A 21,708-nucleotide genomic window follows, 5' to 3' on the forward strand; every position below is an offset into this window, starting at 1 on the left:
TTTCCTTCACTTTTTGTATACCAGTTAATTATTAACCACAGTTCAGTTCAGTCTCTCAGTCGTGTCCATTAACCACAGTTCAGTTCAGTCACTCAGTCGTGTCCGACTCTGCGACCCCATGAACTGCAGCACTCCACGCCTCCCTGTCCATCACCAACTCCCAGAGTTCACTCAAACTCACGTCCATTGAGTCGGCGATGCCATCCAGCCATCTCATCCTCTGTCGTCCCCTTCTCCTCCTGCCCCCAATCCCTCCCAGCATCAGAGTCTTTTCCAATGAGTCAACTCTTCACATGAGGTGGCCAGAGTACTGGAGTTTCAGCTTTAGCATCATTCCTTCCAAACACCCAAGACTGATCTCCTTTAGAATGGACTGGTTGGATCTCCTTGCAGTCCAAGGGACTCTCAAGAGTCTTCTCCAACACCACAGTTCAGAAGCATCAATTCTTTGCTGCTCAGCTTTCTTCACAGTCAGCAAGTAAACTGTAAAACAATTTATATGTTGCCAAATATATAAAATTCACCATTTCAGTTCTCCCACTCCTAAACTTTGGGGCCTCTCTCCTGGAACCCTGTGTCTTTTGGCTCCACACTATATTGGTCAATAGTTTGACTGGTTTTAGAAAAATTCATTTGGATTTTTCCTAAAAAACCTGAATAAACTTTTTGGCTAATTCAGTACCTTAGTTTTCTTTAGACTTTATTCCACTGTCTTCTAAGATTCCCTGTAGCTTTTCAAAAGTTAGGTGCTGTTCTGCCATCAGTTCCTTTTGTACCTGGTTCATTTTTTCTCTCTGGCAGCTTTTGGATTCTTTTTTTCCATATCTTAAGGAAAGGTCATGATGTAGTAGATTTGGTTTCATTCTTTATATCAGATACTCTAACGGCTTTGTTCCTCTGGACATGTGCATTCTTCTGGGGGAAACTTTCTATATTACTTCTTTGATGACTTTCTCTTTTCCATTGTCTCTTTTCCTCAAAATCCTATTGTTTGGATAGGGGACTCTTGGATTGAAATAGACATTTCTGGGTTTTTTATCCCCTCCCTTATTTTACCTGTTATGTTTTACTGTAGTTTCTATGAAATTTCCAGCTCTTCTAAAGAGTTTTGAGCTTGAAGTTTTGTTTTTTTGCATTGTCTCTTACCTGCAGATCCTCCTTCAATTTGTATTGTGAGAAAAGCCTGGCCATTCTGTTGTAGACTACAGCTACTCATCAGAAAATGCCTTTTCTTTCACATGAGGAACCAACCAGTCACACAGTGCAAAGAAAATGCTCTTCTGGTTTTCTGTTCTTCTGTTATCTTCTTTGGCCATTGGAGATTCATAGTGGCTTCCTTGATACTAGAATTTTTTTTTTTAACTACTTTATTTCTAAATAGGTTCCAGACACCTTGAGGACCTGGAAGATTAGTCTGTATGTCAGACCTCCCTTTTAATTTTGCTTAATACCCTCCTTTCTTCCCTGGTAGCTCGGCTGGTAAACAATTTGCCTGCAACGTGGGAGACCCAGAATCAATCCCTGGGTTGGGAAGATCCCCCAGAGAAGGAAACAGCTACCCACGCCAGTATTCTGACCTGGAGAATTACATGGACTGTATAGTCCATGGGGTCACAAAGAGTTGGACACGACTGAGCAACTTTCACTTTCTGTCCTGAAGTGAATAGTCATAGTTAATATAACCAATTTTCGTACATGTCCTTCTCATGATCCAACCCCAGTCACCTATGAAGTGATGCAGTGGGTTGTTTTTTTTTTTTTTTTTAGGCTCTGTGGCAGAACTAAGATTTTATATCAAGATTTTACTTCTCCCTAGCCCTTCACCTGTTTTAAGGAGAAGTTGAATTTCTTATCCTTTATGCTAATTTTTTTTCATTATTTTACTTGACATTTCTGTTCTTCATTAATAAATCAGTATTTACTGTTTACACAGGCTGGATTTTTTGGTTAAAAATGTGTCTTAAACAGGCTGTGAATTGTATTAGCTCAGACTTTTCCAGCTTCATGTTTTTTTGTTTTTGTTTTTGTTTTTGAATGTTCTATTAGCTTGGTGGGTTAGCACGTCTTTAATCATTTGGTATAACAGTTGTATATGAATATTTAAAAGATAAGTATTTCTCTTCATGCTTAAATTGATGAAAGTTATTAGTTGAAAATATTGGTGTCTTTTCTACAAAATCTGCCTCCTCTTGTGTCATTATCTCAGCAAATGACACTAACCACACTGTTTGTTGCCCAAGTCTGAGCCTGAGAAGATATCCATGACTATCCCCTTTTGTTACTTCTGATGTCCAAGTAGTCACAAAACCCCGTTGGTTTCTTTCTTCAGAATATCTCTGGCATCCCTGTACTTGTTTCTTTGCCCCCCAGCATTCTGTCTCCCTGGGACAGTCTGACATTCTCTCTCTCTCTCTGGGGCCCCCCAGCACCACTCTTACTAGGATACCAGGGTTTTCTCTCATAGGCATCTCTCTTCTTAGAATCTCTTCTGCCATCGGTCCTGTTCCCCACCAGGCTGTTTTACTCACTGCAGTCAGTGTGATTTCATTTGAGGGACTGTAACAGTACAGTGCAACTGGAGCACAGGTTTTGGGGTAGAAGGAAGAATAGTGAAAGGCATCTGGAGGTATACACACAACCAGATCCCACACAGCATCCTAGACATATTTAGGTGTTTGAATTTCCTCCGGAGAACAGTGGAATGCCAGTGAAGGATTGAGTGGATAGTGTGATTGTATTCATTTATGTGTAACAAACAATGGCATAATGTAGAGAATATATTGTAGGAGGAGTGAGCAATGAAGCTGTGCAGGAAGGTGTTGCAGTTGTCCGTGGGGAAGGGGGTAGTGGCCTGAGCTAGTTTAGTGGGGGTGGGATGGAGAGAAGCAGACGGTCTCCAAGATATTTGGGAGGCATAGTTCATGAGGATTTGTGATTGATAGGTTTTTAAAATTTTGTTTTATAATTTTAGGACAGCACAGGTTTGCACATTGGTATAATTTTCTCCAGTGGTGCTCAGCAGAGGGTTAAGAAACTCAGTGTGCCTTTGAGGTGGGAGAAAGCTGTGAATAATGGGAATGAGCTGGAGTGTTGGGAGATGGCAGCTCTGAGGAGAGCATGTGAGAGAAATGAGCTCTGGTGAGCAGGGTTTAATGAAGATGACAATAGAGGAGACTGCTGGCCTCACCTCCGGGCCTAGAACCATGTAGGAGCCTGACAGAGTGACTCTCCCAGCTGAGTGAGGTTTCAGGGCAGGAGGGGAAGGAAGCATCGGTAGAGGCTGAGCTGGTGGGGAGGAAATTGTACCTCATGGAGTGGAGGTCCCAGTACCAGTGACCGGAAATGTATGTTTAACCACAAGGTTTCCCAAAATGAATGCCAGTGGTGTTCTGATTGAAGACTTTTCATGTTTTCACTTACTCTAAAGATACCTTTTGAATCTCTGCCTTAGGAGAGGCTCAGTATTTGGCACTATAACAGTTGCAGTGATGTATCAAGAAGTTCACAATCTTGTAAATAAAACTCTTTTTCTTAGTCCTAGCAGACAGAGAGTTAAATTAAAGGCATTGATTATTTGCTTATAACAGACTGTCAGGACCAAGCTTAGAACTTTTCTCAGCCTTCCTGATTCTCATTCTCTTTCTCACCTTTTACTTTCTCTTTTCTTAATGTTCAAAATATCCCTGGCCCTAAGAGAAGGCTTCCCTGGTGGCTGGCTCAGTGGTAAAGAATCTGCCTGCCAAACAGTAGTTGCGGGTTCCATCCCTGGATCACGAAGATCCCCTGGAGGAGGAAATGGCAACCCACTCCTGTATTCTTGCCTGGAGAATTCCATGGACAGAGGAGCCCGGCGGGCTACAGTCCGTGGGGTTGCAAAGAGTCATGCACAACATAGGGACTAAAACAATTAAAAAGTTCAAGGGAGGATGGTCTGCTCTCAGTCAGGTCTGGTGGTCTAGCAGGTGCTGAGGCTTACATCTCAAATTCGAGACGTGAAATCCTCTTGATTGATTTGTTTCTAAATTACTCTTTCATATTCTCTTTCTTAAGCATTTACACAGGGTAATTTAATATCAGGCTTCCCTGGTGGCTCAGCAGTAAAGAATATGCCTGCAATGCAAGAGAGATGGATTTGATCCCTGGGTCGGGAAGATCCCCTGGAGAAGGAAATTAGAACCCACTCCAGTAGTCTGGCCTGGGAAACCCCGTGGAAGAGGAGCCTGGCAGGCTGCAGTCCATAGGGTCAGAAAAGAGTTGGACACCACTTAGTGACTAAACAACAACAGTGATTACTTTTGTTTCTTTGTTTATTTTGAACTTTGCGTGTTTCATAATTCTTTGGTATATAGAGGTAAAAACCACAATGATTAACAGAGCCTACCAAAATGTGATGACTGGTTTAAATCCACTTTACAGAAAGATTTGGGAAAGAAGAAAATTACAAGATTATTAAACATTAGAATTGATAAGTATTTTTAAGATTTTTTATATTCTTATCCCCTTATTTTATATCTAGGGAAATTAAGGTCCAAGGTTAATTGGGATGTATGAATAACTGTGGCAAATGTTTACCAAGCTTAGAATGCTTTAAAATTTGCACAATAGGAGCTTTCATATTTTCTGACAGTTGGTGGTAATATTGCAGAAGAAACTTTTTTTTTAACCACTAGGAAATGTTGAAATATCAACTAATCAACTGTAATGGAAAAAAAATGATTTTAAATATTCTGGTTGCTACATCTTTTCTGTTTAGCAAAATAAAATGACCTATGTGATAGTCTTTAAACATCAGAGGGTAGGAAGTTAAACGCTGGGAACACTGTTTTGGATTTATTGCAAGTCATATCATTTCCTAATGATTGGAATATGGAACATTCCTTGTAGATAAGCAAAGTTTTTTCTCTGCTCTTGGCTATACAGAGCCTCAGTATACCAGAAAATCTGCCTCTCTGCCTGGTTAAGCAAAGCTGTCTGTAATCAAAAGATGCTGCACTATAATCTTATTATAGGAGAACACTGTATAATTTTGAGATTGGGGAAGACCTTCACAGACAAGCCAGGAAATGCAGAAGGAAAAAAAGAAAAAGTATTGACATTTTACTATAAAATTAGCTACATAAAGTTAAATTTTTTATTGTAGAATAAACCATAATTTATACCAAAAGATTTTTTCATGTATATAACAGTAAAAAATTTATATCCCTAATCTTTAAATAGGGAAACAGAGAATCCAGTAGAAAAACAGATAAGAATGTGAACAGAACAATTCACAAAAGAGTAAATGAAGAAAGCAAAATGAAACAACCCACTGACATAATGCTTTGTACAAATAGGCAGGAAGAACAAATCAAAATAACAGTGAGAAAAAATCTCCACCCTTCTATGGGCAAAATGTAAAAGGGTCTGGGCACATTGGCTTCTGTGTTATAGTGAAATCAACCCTTCATACGCTGGTGAGGGTGTGAACTGGAGTGGGTTTTCTGGAAAGTCCACATTCTTTGACTTGACAGTCTCACAGGTCTATCTGGTAGAAGTAAAAACACTATTTTTTACATGTGCAAAGATGTTATTTTATCATTTAAAAAATTAAAACAAGGAACTGAAAAACATCTGTATGACCAATAACAGGGAAACGGTAGAACAAATTGCAAAGTGTTTGTACTGTGCAATATATGACATCTGTTGAAAAGAATGCTTTGGGTTAAATGTATGGATTAGGAATAACAGATTAATTAGGAAAGGAACATTTTGGAGGGATGTTAATAGTAATAACATTAAAATATGTGTTTGTATGGTTATAGAGAAGGATTTGGAAGGATGGACACACAACAAATGTTATTGATTTTCTTTGGTGAATAGGACTGGAGGAGGGCTGCTGGCAGGAAACCACTTTTAAAAAATATATAGATCTATAGCTTTTTGTCTTGTTAGAATATGTTCAAATTGTTAAAATATATTTGTCTCTTTAATTTCTAATATTTAAACATCTAATTATTTAAATCCATAACTCATTCTTTTTCTTAAGAAACTTTATTTTCAGTGGTGCTTCATTGCCACACGCAGGCTTTTTCTAGTTGCAGTGACCAGGGCTACTGGCTAGTTGCAAAGCCCGGGCTCTAGGGTGTGCAGGTTTCAGTAGTTGCAGGACACGGGCTCAATTGCCTGTGGCATGCGTAATCTTCCTAGATTAGGGATCAAACCCGTGTCCCCTGCGTTGGCAGGCAGGTTCTTAACCCCTGGACCATCAGGGAAGTCCCCATAATACATTCTTAAGCTTCCTAAAGTCTCATCACTTACAGTGAGCCTAGAGTTTGCCTGTTTGCTGGTCTTTTGAAGTAGCCATGCTATGCCTCTTGAGGAGAGAACCCCAACTTCCAACCCCTGTCCTGTACCCTTTCTAGCTCCTTTATCTGCCTTTCTTATTCCTGTAATCCATCACTTCACTGCTGTCTGGCCAGCATGCTTTCTTTGCCCCTTTATATTTCATTTGTGCCGGTCCAAGTTAGTAACCAGTGGAGAAAGATCACACAGCCTTACTGTTAGTGTCTCTGTGACAATTTGTGATCTTGAACTTCTATTGATCCCTTAAAGAGGGCTCTAGAGCCCTTCTCTTTTCCCTCCTTACCTATCTCCTAAGTGCAAGTGGTGTTTCAGACACCTCCTCCTCCACTTTCCTCAGACTTTTAGCACTGCTCCCTGTTCTCTTGAGCAGCACGTGGCTCTGTGCCCTAACTCTGTGGGGAAAATAGCAACTCTGTAAACTCCTTGCCATTAAACATGCAGACTCCACTTCCCTCTTGAGCCAAGGCTGACTGTCCCAGCCCTTCCTGTTTGCTTCTGGGGATGTTGGGGAGGGTGTATGTTCGTACGTGAGTTATCCCTGCCATCTCATGTATCTCCTCTGTGTTTCCTCTTTCCTACACCCTGAAGAATGAACAGAATGGCCTGGAATACCTGTGTCTGATTCTTTGTTGCTTTTCTGTGATATATACATATTTCTGGGTGGATAGAAGGAAGGAAGGATATCTGGATAAAATTACAAGAAAGCAGCATGAGCTAAAGAGAACTCAAAGACCTCAAGAGTAGAGATGAAAGAAATGGTGAAACAAACCTGAAAACAGCCTTCCTTTCCCTTGCCCAGATGCTTTTGGTCAGGGTCAGAAGGGACGTATTTCACCCTTACCTGAGCAAGTGAAGCTTTAACTGTTAGGACTGTCAAACTATACCATTGTGGTTTCTTAGTTAGAGGTATAAGCCAGATTCTCATATTTTGATGTTTGTGTTGTGTTTCCCAATTTTTTGAAAATAAATGATAAAACTTAATCTGTAAACGAGTGTTTCACAAGCAGGTATAAAGGTAGCTTGGAGATGGGATTTGGGAAGTGCTAAATTAGTTAAATCTTTAACGTGCTAACACACTTTGTGAATTTCCAAGAGCAGGAGGCAGTATGGTGATTTCCAGCTTTCTGACCGTAAAGGACTTTTCTGTACTAGCTTCCATCCTCTCTTCCTGAATATATATTATATACAAAGAAAAATAGTTGGTACTGAAGAAGTTTAAAAAATGAAAAAAGAAAGATCAGGTTGCATGGTACACAGTAACATGACGAATAAGAATTTTTTATTCCTTGTCAGTTTCTGATTTTCTGTCCATTTTGAGCATGGAGAATGATTAAAAAAACAAAACAAAACTTTTTTTTTAAACTAATGATACATCAGAGGAAATAAGCTGTTTTGTAAATAATAGAGTTCTAGTGTGGCTAAAACTTTTTGTAGTACTAGCAGATGCTATGTTATTTCAGGGTTTTATTAGGATCGACCTGGTTTCTGTTACTGGAGTTACATTTTCTTATATTCTTTTCCAGCGGCAGCCGTTTAGGAGGCTTGGTTACAGTGTTGTGCTTCTTTTTCAATCATGGAGAGGTAGGTAGTAAACAAATATTTTCAAACTGTTTAGGGGTTTTACTTCTAGAAATAATGATTTTCATTTAAGTATTTCTTAAAATTTTAAGACATTTTACTAATACAAAATTTTACCAATATAAAATATAGAAATATATAGAAATTTAAATTTCTTAAATTTCTTTAAATTTAATCTATAGTAGCAGTCTTTAAAATCGGAGAAGGCAATAGCAACTCACTCTGGTACTCTTGCCTGGAAGATCCCATGGACAGAGGAGCCTGGTAGGCTGCAGTCCATGGGGTCGCAGAGTCGGACACGACTGAGTGACTTCACTTTCACTTTTCACTTTCATGCATTGGAGAAGGAAATGGCAACCCACTCCAATGTTCTTGCCTGGAGAATCCCAGGGATGGCAGAGCCTGGTGGGCTGCCATCTATGGGGTTGCACAGAGTTGGACACGACTGAAGCGACTTAGCAGCAGCAGCAGACTTTAAATGTTTAATCTTATTTTGATTGAAATTTTAAACACTAGCATTTATCTTAAATTTTATAACCATTGTATCTTTTGATATATCTCTTAGTGGCTTAAAGAAATAGTGGGTCTGTGTTAATTCTGTATATAATTTAAAATTGTGAAAACTCTTGTTTTAACTGTAATAAAAATAAGCCAGCCATGTATCCATTAACTTCTTGTGGGGGGTAACTTTTGATGTAGGAGCTATAGTATATGTTTCTATTTTAATGCATTTATATTAAACCTTGATATACTTTTAAGTGTCCTTTGCAGAATGTTTTATTGTATCTATAAATTTGTGCATGTATCCAAGTTCTTTCTAAAGAGAATAACATTGTAAAAAGCATAGACTGCATCCAGGCTACCTGTGTTCAAATCCTGACTCTGCCATTTCGTGACTGAGTGACCTGGGCAAGCCCTTTAATCTCACCCACCCTAGTTTTCTCTTTGTAAATGGGAAAAATAATGTTATCCATCTCATTGGATTATTGGGAGATTAAGTGAGCTCATATCTGTAATGTGTCTCGAGCAATGTTTAACACATAGTTGCTGCTAAGTAATTATTAGCTTGTGTAATTGTTTGTATTATTATTGGTAACTTATTTTAGGTTAAATTTTAATATAAATTCAAGATGCCAATGAAATCCTTCTACTAACTTAATTATAATTATAAATGAATTTCTAATAATATATATATATTTTGGTTTTCTTTCATGAAAGTTTTCTATGAGGGGAATTCTCATATAAAAGGTCAGATTGTTTTGTGTGAAGTAACTTAATCCTTTTAAGTGTTTCCACACTGTCTACAATATTTGAATATATACATGTTACAAAGCTCTGAGGGTAGTCATACAAAAACTAAACTGTAGACTCGGGGTTGAACTTACTTTTCTTATCATTTAGTGGATTACTAATGAGACTTAAACTAGCACATGCATAGTATTTAAAATCACAAAAATTTAAAGCTAGAGTGACTTTATAGATGAGAGTTATTTGACAATTGATTGCAACATGACATCAATTAATTGATTTGGTCTGAAGTTTAAACAAAGAAATAAAAGAATTATTTGGCTCTTTTTGACTGTGGATGCTGCTTAGTGCCTTGGTGTGGACCATAAAACATTTGGAAGCACAGATGTGTGAGAATGCCCAAAGAAATAGGAAATAATTGCTTAACAGTGGAAGAAAGGAGCATTTGGGTGTTCACAGTGAGATGTTGAGAAGAAAGAGATTATTAAAAATTTTGAAGGCAAGGCACAGTTTTAAATATTACCATCTCTTAAGCAGAAAGGTCTACTGTGTTATTCTCAGTGTAAATTCAGTTCAGTTCAGTCACTCAGTCATGTCCGACTCTTTGTGACCCCATGAACCGCAGCATGCCAGGCCTACCTGTCCATCAGCAGCTCCCGCAGTCCACCCAGACCCAATGTCCATTGAGTCAGTGATGCCATCCAACCATCTCATCCTCTGTTGTCCCCTTTTCCTCCTGCCCTCAATCTTTCCCAGCAACAGGGTGGGTCTTTTCCAATGAGTCAGCTCTTCTCATCAGGTGGCCAAAGTATTGGAGTTTCAGTTTCAACATCAGTCCTTCCAGTGAACACCCAGGACTGATCTCCTTGCAGTCCAAGGGACTCTCAAGTGTCTTCTCCAGCACCACAGTTCAAAAGCATCAATTCTTCGGCGCTCAGCTTTCCTTATAGTCCAACTCTCACATCCATACATGACCACTGGAAAAACCATAGCCTTGACTAGACATTAGGGGTTATTAATTTTTGATTGTACATTTTTCTAATAATTTTGATACTCATGTAGCATGAACATCTTTCTTAGCAGTCTTTTCAGTTTTTAGCAATGAAATAGACAGTTCAGTTCATTTTTCAGGTTGATAGATTTTTTTTTTTTTTAACTTAACACTTTTCAGCTACTTGGGATATTGAAACATACCTAGGGATTACTTTCTACTTAGGAAAGATTAACTAAATGAGATTAGAATTAAAACTGTAGTTTTCCTGAATTAGTTAAGTAAATAATTGTACTTATATTAATGACTGTTGGAGAAGGAAATGGCAACCCACTCCAGTGTTCTTGCCTGGAGAATCCCAGGGATGGCGGAGCCTGGTGGGCTGCCATCTGTGGGGTCGCACAGAGTCGGACACACCTGAGGTGACTTAGCAGCAGCAGCAGCAGCAATGACTGTAGCTTTAAAGTATATGTGACCATTTTGAGTAATGACATTAATTGAGAACATAAACTGTAGTTTTGGATAAAATAATTGTGAGATCACAAGTAACTGAAAATGATTTTATTATACTTTTCTATTTATTTTGGTTTTCAGATTGTAAGATTTTCAGATCCTTGTTTTCTTCTGATTTTTAAAAGTGTTGTTTAAAGTACATCGTTTTTATATTGGGGGGGCCGGGGCACAGCATCTACTCTGGTTGTAACTATTCATGTATTTAGTGAAGTTTTCCAGAGAACACAGTGTGTGTCGCCCTGGAATATCTGGCCGTTTTCTAACTGGTACCCTTCTTTCTTAGAAGAGTTATTTAAATCATGTGAGTAAGTGGTTTGTGTGCTAAAAAACAGTTGTGAATTGTTTCCTGCTTTTAAGTTCTATTTCCATTATTTAATTTGCTTTGTAATTGAGTCTAAGATAGGTATTTTTGTTTTCACTGTTGTTGTTTAGTTGCTAAGTCACGCCCAACTCTTCTGCAACCCCATGGACTATAGCCCACCAGGCTCATCTGTCCACAGGATTTCCCAGGCAAGAATGCTGGAGGAGTGGGTTGCCATTTCTTTATATGATGTACTTTCTGAAGTACTTCTTTCCCAGATGGTTTTACAAGGGGAAATTTTTGCTTTAAAAGAAGAACTATATGTAACATAAATGATTAATCAAATTATTTAAAAGGAAAATTTTAAACCCTCAAATCTGAAAAATGTGAAAACACAATAAAGAAGCTATTAGTGGCTCATAGTAATGATCAGTAATACTGAGCCTATGTATAAAATTTTTATTTTATAATAAAAATTATGCAGATGTTTTATCAAACTTTTAAATTAAATGTTAATTCTGTTCCTATTGAGAATTTTTGCTAAGATGAAAACTAACAATTTTGCTTTGCTTTTAAAATGTTTTTTTATTATAAGATATTTATAGCATTGGTTGATTTTTCACATGTTAATTGAAAAGCATTTAGATGAGTACATTAAAAAAAGCTAAATGCAGTACTTTTCTCCAGTTTTTGACTGTTAAAAATTCATTTTATGTGCAATAGGTTTGTTTAGCTTTTTATGATGAGATCTTTTCTTGCCAACTTAAGGAACCTTTTCTCTTTTCCTCTTCCATCCTCCCTTTCATTCCTAATAATGGTAAGGATATTTGTTCTGAGTCTTGTGTTTATTCAGCTCATTTAAAACAACATATATAGTCAAATCACTTTGCTGTATGATAGGAATTAACAACACTGTAAATTATACTTCAAAAAAATAAATGGAGAAAAAAACAACAGCATATACTGAGGGGCCTACCCTATGTCAGGATCTGTAGAGGCTGCAGATGTTTCAGTAGTAAAACAAAGGTCCCTTATGGATGTGAAGGTGGAACAGTCTTCTGCTAAAGGTGGGGGGTTGTGGGGGGTTTCCTAATTTATTTGGGGAGAAGCAAGGAGGCCACTTTGGAGGAGCAGAGAGTGGAAAGTATAAGGCCAGACAGTGAAAGGTGGAAGGTGGGATGTGGAAAGAGCTGATTCTGCACTCCTGTCAGTCATTGTAAGGTTCATTTGGAGCAGATGGAAAGGCCATGGAGGGTTACCTGCAGATGAGTGACATGATTTAAATATTTTTTACATTCATTTCATAGATAGTGTAAGTGCAAGATGTATTATTTATTCAGGCTGTTGAGTGCTGTGTGTTATTTGTGAAACTTAACTCCCAAAGTCCATAAACAGAGTGTGTGCTAGTCTTAGTTGGAGATGAATCTGTTGATGTAGTCTGAAGACTAGTAATAGCTTCTAACGTGGTAGAAAACCAGCCTACCGCATCTTTCATGCCCTGGCCCTTCTGGGTCTCTCTGCTCTAGGGCATTTTCTTTTTGCCTCAGTCCTGCTGTGTCCTTCCTTCCTCCAGTTCCCAGAAGGGACTGCCCCTCTTCCTGTCTCAGGGCCTTTGCACATGCTCTTTCCTGTATCCTGCATATTTCCCTCTCCCTGTGTCTCCTAATCTATGCCTGGTTAACTCCTAGTCATCTTTCATAGCTGAATGTTTCAATTTGGGTTTCGGTGGTGTTCTTCATTTCTTCCTGCAGATCTGGGTTTCCATCTGGTATAATTTCTCTTCAGTCTTAAGAACTTTATTTAGCATTGTGGTGCAGATCTGCTGCCAATAAGTTCTCTTAGCTTTTGCCTTTCTAAAAACATTCTTATTTTCCTTCATTATTTTTTAAGTGCTTTTTTTTTTCTGGATAAGAATTCTGGGTTGAAAGCTTGTCATTCTTTGTCTTCTGTCTTCCACTGTTTGAAAAGTCATGTATAACACTTACTATTGTTTCCCTGAATGTAATGTTTTCTGTAGTGGTTTGAAGCTTTCTTTTTGTATTTGATTTCTGTTGGTTTGATGGTGATGAACTTAAATGTGGTCTTCTTTGTATGTACCCTGCTTAGATTTCACTGAACATCTTTGTTCTGTGGGTTAATTTTTTAAATCAGTTTTTAGAAAACTTTAGCAAATATCTTTTGTTCAGATATTTTGTCTTCCCCGTTCTCTTTCTTACTGTCTTTGAGGATTCCAATTCCATGTATGTTCAGCTTTTGATGTTGTCCCACAGGTTTTTGGTACTCCCTTCATCTTTTTGTTCATTTGTTTCTCTTTGTCTCTATTTGGATATATTATTTGTCCCTGAGTTCATTGATACTTTATTCTGATACATTGTCTGCTTTAATGCCCATCTAGTGAATTTTTTGTTTTAGATATTATAAATTTCAGTTTTTCCCCAAGCTTCTATTTCTCTGTTGAAAATTCCTATCTGTTCACCCATTTCATCCATCTTTTTCTGTAAATTTTTAAACCTAATGATTACAGTTAAATTCCCTGTATGCTAATTCCAACATTAATGTTCTCTATGGATTTAAATTTTCTGACTAGAATTTACCTTTTGCTTGTGGGTTATCTATTTGATTTTACACGTCTCATAGATTTCTATTTAATGCAAGATATTTTGTATAACAGAATGATAAAGCCTGAATTAAATAATTGTTTTTGCTTGTTTTTTTTTTTTATTTTATTTTTTTATTCCATCAGAGAGGGACTATCTTTTCCTGTGTTGGGCATGTAGGGTAAGGGCTAAGCAATTGGATCCCGTCATGAGTCTTGCTAAGCTGGGCAGTGCTGTAGTTTTAATTTAAATTTTCCTCCAGTTTCAAATGAATGAAGGAAATTTCTGCCCTGTGGCTCACTCTCCAGTTTCCCCAGATGCTCACTCCAGGGTATGATCTCTTTGGTTTTACAAGCAATTGAATTTGGAGGAGGTTAATTTTTAGCTTTTTAGTATCAGTCCATCAGTGGATTCAACTTAAGCAGTCTTCTGGAAGCTAAACACAACCTGAGATTGTGACTTCTCTCTGCCTTCTGACTGTTCTTCAGTGTTTCTTCTTTTTTCAAGTTTTTTTTTTTTTATGTCGACCAAATTTTAAAGTCTTTATTGAATTTGTTACGATATTGCTTCTGTTTTATGTTTTGGTTTTTTGGCCATGAGGCAGGTGGGATCTTAGTTCCCCAACCAAGGATAGAATCTGCACCCTTGCATTGGAAAGTGAAGTCTTCACCACTGAACTGCCAGGGAAAGTCTCTGTTTGTCTCTGCTTCTTCACCCTAATCTGAATATTAAATTAATTTAGTACTGTTTGTTGAAAAGACAGTTCTTTTTCCATTGAATTGTACTGATGCTTTTGTCATTAATCAAGTGACTGAATATCGGTAGATTTGTTTTTAGACTCTCAAATCTGTTCCAGTTTGGCTGTTTATCTTTAAGCCATTATCATGCTATCTTAGATATTGTAGCTTTAAAAGTTTGATATCTGGTAGTAAAAGTCTCTAACTCTGTTTTTTTCCAGTGTTGCTCTAAGTAGTCCAGGTTCTTTGTATTTCCATATGAATTTTAGAATCAGTTTTCCATGATGCCTCCTTCCCTCAGCACATATACAACCTGCTGGGACTTTAGTATTGCCTTGATCTCTAGATCAATTTAGGGAGAAGAGGCATTCTAAATATATCAAATCTTCCCATCTGTAAACATAACTATTCTTCATTTATTTCAGTCTTCTTTCTATTGCTTCAGCAATATTTTTTATATTGTAGATTTTTGTTAGATTAATTCCTATGTTGTGTGTGTGTGTAGGCACACGTGTATTTTGGTACTATTCTCTGCTCTTTTGATATGTCCAGTGTTCTTTATTTCCCTCAGTATTCTTTGAACACTTACTTTCTTGCACAAAAATTTGTTTCAAAATCACTTAGTACTTTCCTGTCCCTAGATCTGGAATCAGCTATTTTCCAAGGAATCTTAGATCCTGCGTGGAAAATGGTATTTAGAGACCAAAAGCAGGGTGCTTGGTGTACTTACTACTGCTTGGATGTAATCACTTCTAGCTTCTTTCAGCAAAAACCATTAATTCACACTGATTCCTCCATTAATTCTGATCTAGTAATCCAGTGTTATAAACTGCCTTCCCCTACTCCATGTTTGTATCTTCTGCCTCCCCACAGTGTAACTGTATTTACTTATTTGCTTTATTCTGTAGTATATACAAAATAATTTCAGAATTAGTGCACTAATACGATTACTAACAACAAACCTACTAAGTAAAGTTTAAGATTTCTTTGCTGTTCTTTGTTTCCTAAGATCATATTCTGCTAAGGAATACAGAGTTCAAAAGTAAAATAGCTCAATATATACCTAAATTATTTTTGCTTCTCTGTTAGGTTTACCATTCAGTGCAGTTGGAATCATTTGTTTCATTTTATATTTATATTGCTTTTGTGTCATGATGAATACTTTCATACTGTATACAGAATATTGAGCGTGTTGATAACCTTGAGGAGTTTAGTTTACAACCACATAGTAAAGGTGGTAGAGTTGATAATACCTTGTCAGAGATTTTTTCTATGTTTAAATAAGTAAGGAAAGGTCAGGTTTGAGTTATTGCTACAAAGGATGAAGTCATGAAGATGTAAGTTACTGCTTATCCAACAAAGCTGACTCATTTCACAGAAGTTTTTTTTGCAAACTTTATGGTAGGATATGCTGATATCCTGGAAGATCAGAGAGAAAAATTGATAAGCATTTCTTTCCATAGAACCAGTAGAAATACTTTATTAAGATAGTAAGGGCTTCCCCGATGGCTCAGTGGGTAACGAATCTGCCTGCAATATAGGAGACACGGAAGACCTGGGTTTGATCCCTGGGTTGGGAAGATCCCCTGGAGGAGGAAATGACAACCTTCACCTGAAAAATCCCACAGAGGAGCCTGGCAGGCTACAGCGCACAGGTTCTTAAAAAGTGGAGCATGACTGAGCAACTAAGCACACAGGCACCCAAAGCTTATTAATAGCAATTATATGGCATGGAAGCATTAAGTTTTGTGTAAGCAAAAGTTGTATTACCGATTCAAATTGATGTATGTATCAATAACTGACGGTTTAATTGGGCAGTGTATCAGTACATGGTACAGAAAGAGAAGCTACAAGAAACCTACCTGACTTCCAAAGGTGCAGTCCCACCAGCCTCACAAAGCCAGTGCCAAGCTAAGGGTCTGCCTAAACAATGGGACTGCCCAGGTAACATCAGCCAGGTGATGCCGTGTGGCCGCTGCGTTTTTTGTTGCATCCAGCATTTTTATGGTTGACATCTGGATAGTTGAATACCAAACCTATACCGTTCTTAGAAAAGGACTAGCCAAACCCATGGAGGTCAGGAATCATTTTAGAATCACTTGTATAGTGTTTAATATTGTAGCTAATACAACAGTGCAGCAGTCAAGAGGGAGGATCATTGTTTTAAGCTCAAACCTTATATGTTAACTCTAATTAAAATTCTTGGAACAAGCCTTAAACATGATCTATTTGATACTAATACTAAGTTATAATTGACTAGTCAGTTCTATTTATATTTTTAAATTATGAGAAGAAATCAGTTAGATTATGCTCAAATCTCTAGTAGTATAAATCAACTGTTTGAAAAGAGAGGTTGAAAAATGAAGCTGTTTATTGCTGAAATTCCTTTGTTTTTGATTCTTGAGTGCATGACTAAAGGATTTAGCCCTTACCAAGCCAAAATAGATTAAAAATTATGTAGTGGATGAGGACAGTTTAAACAGTGCAAGATTTTTTTATTGAATTTATTTCTTATTCTTTGTCAGAGTGCAGAATGCTTTTCTGCAATCCTTTTTGAAGCAGTTCATGTGTATATTTCCTCCTTTAATTCTTACATTTCAACCTATAAAGAGAATTATAGATTTTTATTTTCCATTTAAAATTATAGTTAAATAAAAATACCTATTTATTGTTACTTAAGGTAGGATTAAAACAAATCTTTTTTTAAAATTTCATATTGTATGGTATCATTTGGATCAGCAGTTATGTTTGTATCAGATTTAGAAAAGCACCCTGTGTTATTGGAGAAACAAGAAGCACTTTCACATACATTTGAATTCATTCACTCTTAACATTTTAGAAGGAGAAAACCTTGCTCTTTGTTATAATTTATAATTGAGCTTTCTTATCCATACTTTACAGAGGATGTAATTGAGTTTTAGCAAACTGAGTGACTCTTGCTATTAAGAGAAATGAATTTCTAAGAGATGACAACGTAGTTGAATTTAGTAATGAAATAAATGTGGGTGAACATTCTAAGGAAAATTTTCAAATTGTGTATTATATAGTTTGAATATTTTCTTACTGGTTTTTACATAGAGATTGGTACTTTATAAATTTTGGTTATATATTTCTTCTATCAATCATACTGAAATCTCTAATAAACTAATTAATTTAATAAACTAACATTTTTAAAAATTGCATCTCAACAACAAACATGAGTTTTTAAAGACTTCCAATCTTTTCATATTCTCTTCCATGTAAGTTCATTGACAAATCTATATTTATATTAATTTCATAGGGAATGGTGAGTTTTGGTAGAAAAAGAGAAATAAATTGACTCAAACTTTCTATATGGGTAGTAGAGATATCTAATAGCCTAAGGCAGAGCTAAAATAAAGGCTTGTTTCCATCATGATCTTTGTCATTCTATATATTCCTTAAATTCCCTGCTTGACTTGAAAGAGGCAATGATTTCTTCTAGTGTGACTAGCTTAGTAGTAGTGATATCAGATTGTTTTACATTTAATCCAGTGCTGTATTCTTTAAACTGAAACATGGACTTATTAATATATTTAATGTATATGCAGAAACATGATAGAGTACTAAAACTGGACTATTATATTACTTAATCAAATCTAAAGTTAGCTTTCAGAAAGGCTGATAACTATTTTAGAATTTCTGTTATTTTATTGATCTCCTGTACCACTTTTTATAAATACTTGGCAGCTCAGGTCAAAGAAGTAAAAACAAAAATGGAGTGCTCCTTTTAAGTGGCATTGTCAATAAAAATACTAACAGTGATGTCCCCAGAGAGTTTTGAAATATTAGCTATGAATCAGTTCAGTTCAGTCCCTCAGTCATGGCTGACTCTTTGTGACCCCATGGACTGCAGCACGCCAGGCTTCCCTGTCCATCACCAACTCCTGGAGCTTGCTCAAACTCATGTCCATCGAGTCAGTGATGCCATTCAACCATCTCATTCTTTCTCCTTCTCCTCCTGCCTTCAGTCTTTCCCAGCATCAGAGTCTTTTCCAGTTGGAGGTTTCAGCTTAGCATCAGTCATTCCAATGAATACTCAGGACTGATTTCCTTTAGGATGGACTGGTTTGATCTCCTTGCAGTCCAAGGGACTCTCAGGAGTCTTCTCCATCACCACAGTTCGAAAGTATCAATTCTTTGGTGTTCATCTTTCTTTGTAGTATGACTGTCACATCTGTACATGATTTGGAAAAACAATAGCTTTGAATATACAGACCTTTGTCGGTAAAGTAATGTCTCTGCTTTTTAATATGCTGTCTAGGTTGGTTATAGCTTATCTTCCCAGGAGGAAGGTCTTTTAATTTCATGGCTGCAGTCACCATCTGCACTGATTTTGGAGCCTAAGAAAATAAAGTCTGTCACTGTTTCCCTTGTTCCCCCGTCTATTTGCTATGAGGTGATGGGACTGGATGCCATGATCTTAGTTTTTCGAATGTTGAGTTTTAAGCCAGCTGTTCCACTCTCACTTGCATCAACAGGCGCTTTTGTTCCTCTTTGCTTTCTGCCATAAGGGTGATGTCATCTGCGTTATCTGAGGTTATATCTGAGGTTATTGAACTAGTTATGAATAGTTTTGCTGAAATTCATGTGAAAGAAGACAAACTATAGTTAATTTTCATAGTCAACTCAAATGTAGTGTTTTTAGTTTTGGCAGAACGTTTTCTTGCTGGTGCTCTCCCTCTTTTCCTTTTAAGCTGCAGGTGAAGCTTTTTAGGATGTTGCTGTTGACAATTCATGATGTTACTGTTTCATAAGGTCTTATGCCATGTGTGCCTTCCTCCTAATTTGGCTGTTGGTAAAAATGTTAATATCAATAGCTTGGTTTCTGGCACACCATTACATTGTGAGAAAAGCTTAATAGCAGCTTTCAGTTGGAATGTCTTACTCAACACATTTAGCAAAGGTACCATACACTGTGAATTTTTTTTTTTTCAGTGTACCCGTGTGATGTGGACACCTCCTCTCCGTGAAAGTTTCTCATATCCATTCCTTGTACTTCAGATGTTGCTTGTGACTCACATTCTCAGGTAACTATGACGCATTTTTAGAGGTTGTTGTTTGTTTTGCATTGAATAACTTAAGCTGGAATTTTTTAGACTTCCGTTGTAAAAACAATGTAATAAAATAATTAAGAAGATGCTGTTGCTAGGTTGCTTTCATAAAGGTATTTTAAGAATATAACTTCAAAATATATTACTACCCCAAACATTTTCTTAATCTGCCTTTTAGTCTTCTTTCCTTTAGTTAGGGGTCCACAGATACTGCTGGAGGAGCAGCAAGTCTGCTTCCACTTCTGCCATCTCCGCTTCCCCAAGTCATTTTCTGCCATCACAGCAGCCTTCTGAAAACAGAAAGAAGTGGAGAAGCTGGTGGCAGTAGAGTGTATGCTAAACAAGAACAGTTCATAGAACAGGCGTGGTCAGGAACTGTCATGTGTAGTTCTTCTTTCTACATTTGTTTAGCATCCCTGAGAACTGAATAGCAGGGGTAGAAAGATAAAGATATACTAGGAGAATTCCTGCTAGAAACGCAGGATTGGATTGGGCTCTTGCCTGTTTCTCTGGGCTTCAGTTAGAGACCTGATAGAGATGCAGGCAGCACACTGGTAGAGAGTTTAAAGGAGGATAGTTCCCTCCCCTTCTATTGACAGATACAGAATTTAGATGGATGCTGCCTTGTTTCAGAGGGTGATGATAAAAGAAAATAGAGTGTAGGAAACAATAGAACAAAGCATGATGAAAATATGGAGATGACTCAGACTAGTCTAACTCTATTCAATGCAGAATTCAGGAGAACTGGTTGACGTCTGTTACATCAAACCCTTTGGGTGATCCATTTCCCCATGATGAGCTTAGCAGGAATATGTGGCTTTGTCTCTTGGGTAGTGTTTTTAGACCGGCCTTTCACAAAATATTGGATGGGTGGCAGCTTTTGTATTAGCTTTTAAAGTCTTTGCAACTCCAGCCTGATTGCTCTGCCTTAAATTCCTCTTTTATTATGGAAATGAGAGCTTCTTTAGCATCTTCAAGTAAGCTGAACTCTGAATTCATAACCTTTAGTTCTGGCGCACGGTGATAGACGTTTCCTTCTCAAATACTTTGGGAAGAAGTGATGTGCTGTGTGAACACCTGATTCTCCACTGCACGTGCTGTGTCTCCACAACCACACTCTTGATCGTGGCTTTTTTTTCTAATACAGTGCACACAGTAGACTGCCCATCAGTCTCTATTTTCTGCTTTTCACCTACCTCTCTGCTTCAGTCTTAAATCCAGCGCTGGCAAACTTTTTCTTCCTCTCATTCCCTTGCTAATATGCTCTGATTGTCCACAGCTGCTCAGATCAGAGATCCAAATGCCCCTGGCTTTGCCTCCTCTTCTCTTTTCTGTGTCCTATTCATGCAGGACCCAGCTTTTATCCATCTCCTCCAGGAAACCTCTATCAGCTGCTCAGCCCATATCCTAAACACTTGCTTGCTTGTCTGCAGAATACTTATTGCTTAGAATCTGCTACTTCTGTGATTTTTTTCATAGACATCATCTATCTCTCCAAATTAATCTATTGAATGCAGCTTTACATATATATATTTGGTTGTGAATTCACCAAAATATAGTTTGAAAAAACAGTGGATACACTGACTCTGATTTCCCCCTCTCTCCTTTGGAAACTTTGTTTTTTACAGTTATTGCTGTTGTTTAGTCGCTGAGTCTTTCTGACTCTTCTGCAAATCCATGGACTGTAGTCACCAGGCTTTTCTGTCCATGGAATTTCCCAGGCAAGAATACTGGAGTGGGTTGCCGTTTCCTTCTTCAGGGGATCTTCCCATCCCGGAGATTGAGCCCAAGTCTCCTTCACTGGCAGGTGGATTCTTCACCACTGAGCCACGTGGGAAGCCCTTGTTACAGTTATTCTGGGTATTTACTTTTCACAGGAAATTGTTGTAATTGGGTGTCAGTAGGCATGATTTTTAATCCATCAGCTCATTTTATACGTTACAACCAGATTGTGTTTAGAGAGTCTAATTTGTAGCGGTTTGGAGCCATGTTAGAATGTTTTCTGGTTGTGTGTGTCTGTTAATCACTCAGTCGTGTCTGACTCTATGCGACCCCGTGGACTATAGAGCCTGCTAGGCTCCTCTGTCCATGGAATTCTCCAAGCAATAATACTGGACTGGGCTGCCATTTCCTTCTCCAGGGGATCTTTTCTGGTTAAACTTATTTTATCTTTTTAAGGGCTACGAAACTTTACAGAGGAAGCTTGATTGCACTCTGCATTTCCAATGTATTTTTTATGCTTCCCTGGCAGTTTGCTCAGTTTGTACTTCTTACTCAGGTAAGGTGCTTACATTTTTAAACTGAATTAAGTTTAGTATATTTGATTATA

At 37.6% G+C, this 21,708-nt stretch overlaps 1 protein-coding gene across 2 annotated transcripts in view; it reads left to right on the top strand.

Annotated features, from left to right (window-relative positions):
• Positions 1-21,708, top strand: part of DPY19L1 (dpy-19 like C-mannosyltransferase 1) — a 95,566-nt gene that overhangs the window by 33,302 nt on the left and 40,556 nt on the right. For both annotated transcript variants that reach the window (XM_040260206.1, XM_040260207.1), the window contains exons 7-9: positions 7,866-7,923; positions 19,264-19,355; positions 21,558-21,657. In XM_040260206.1, the coding sequence (XP_040116140.1) occupies positions 7,866-7,923; positions 19,264-19,355; positions 21,558-21,657 (250 nt within the window). The remainder of the gene's footprint in view (positions 1-7,865; positions 7,924-19,263; positions 19,356-21,557; positions 21,658-21,708) is intronic.

The sequence above is a fragment of the Oryx dammah genome, unplaced genomic scaffold (genome assembly GCF_014754425.2).
Source record: "Oryx dammah isolate SB20612 unplaced genomic scaffold, SCBI_Odam_1.1 HiC_scaffold_18, whole genome shotgun sequence".
Taxonomy (NCBI): domain Eukaryota; kingdom Metazoa; phylum Chordata; class Mammalia; order Artiodactyla; family Bovidae; genus Oryx; species Oryx dammah.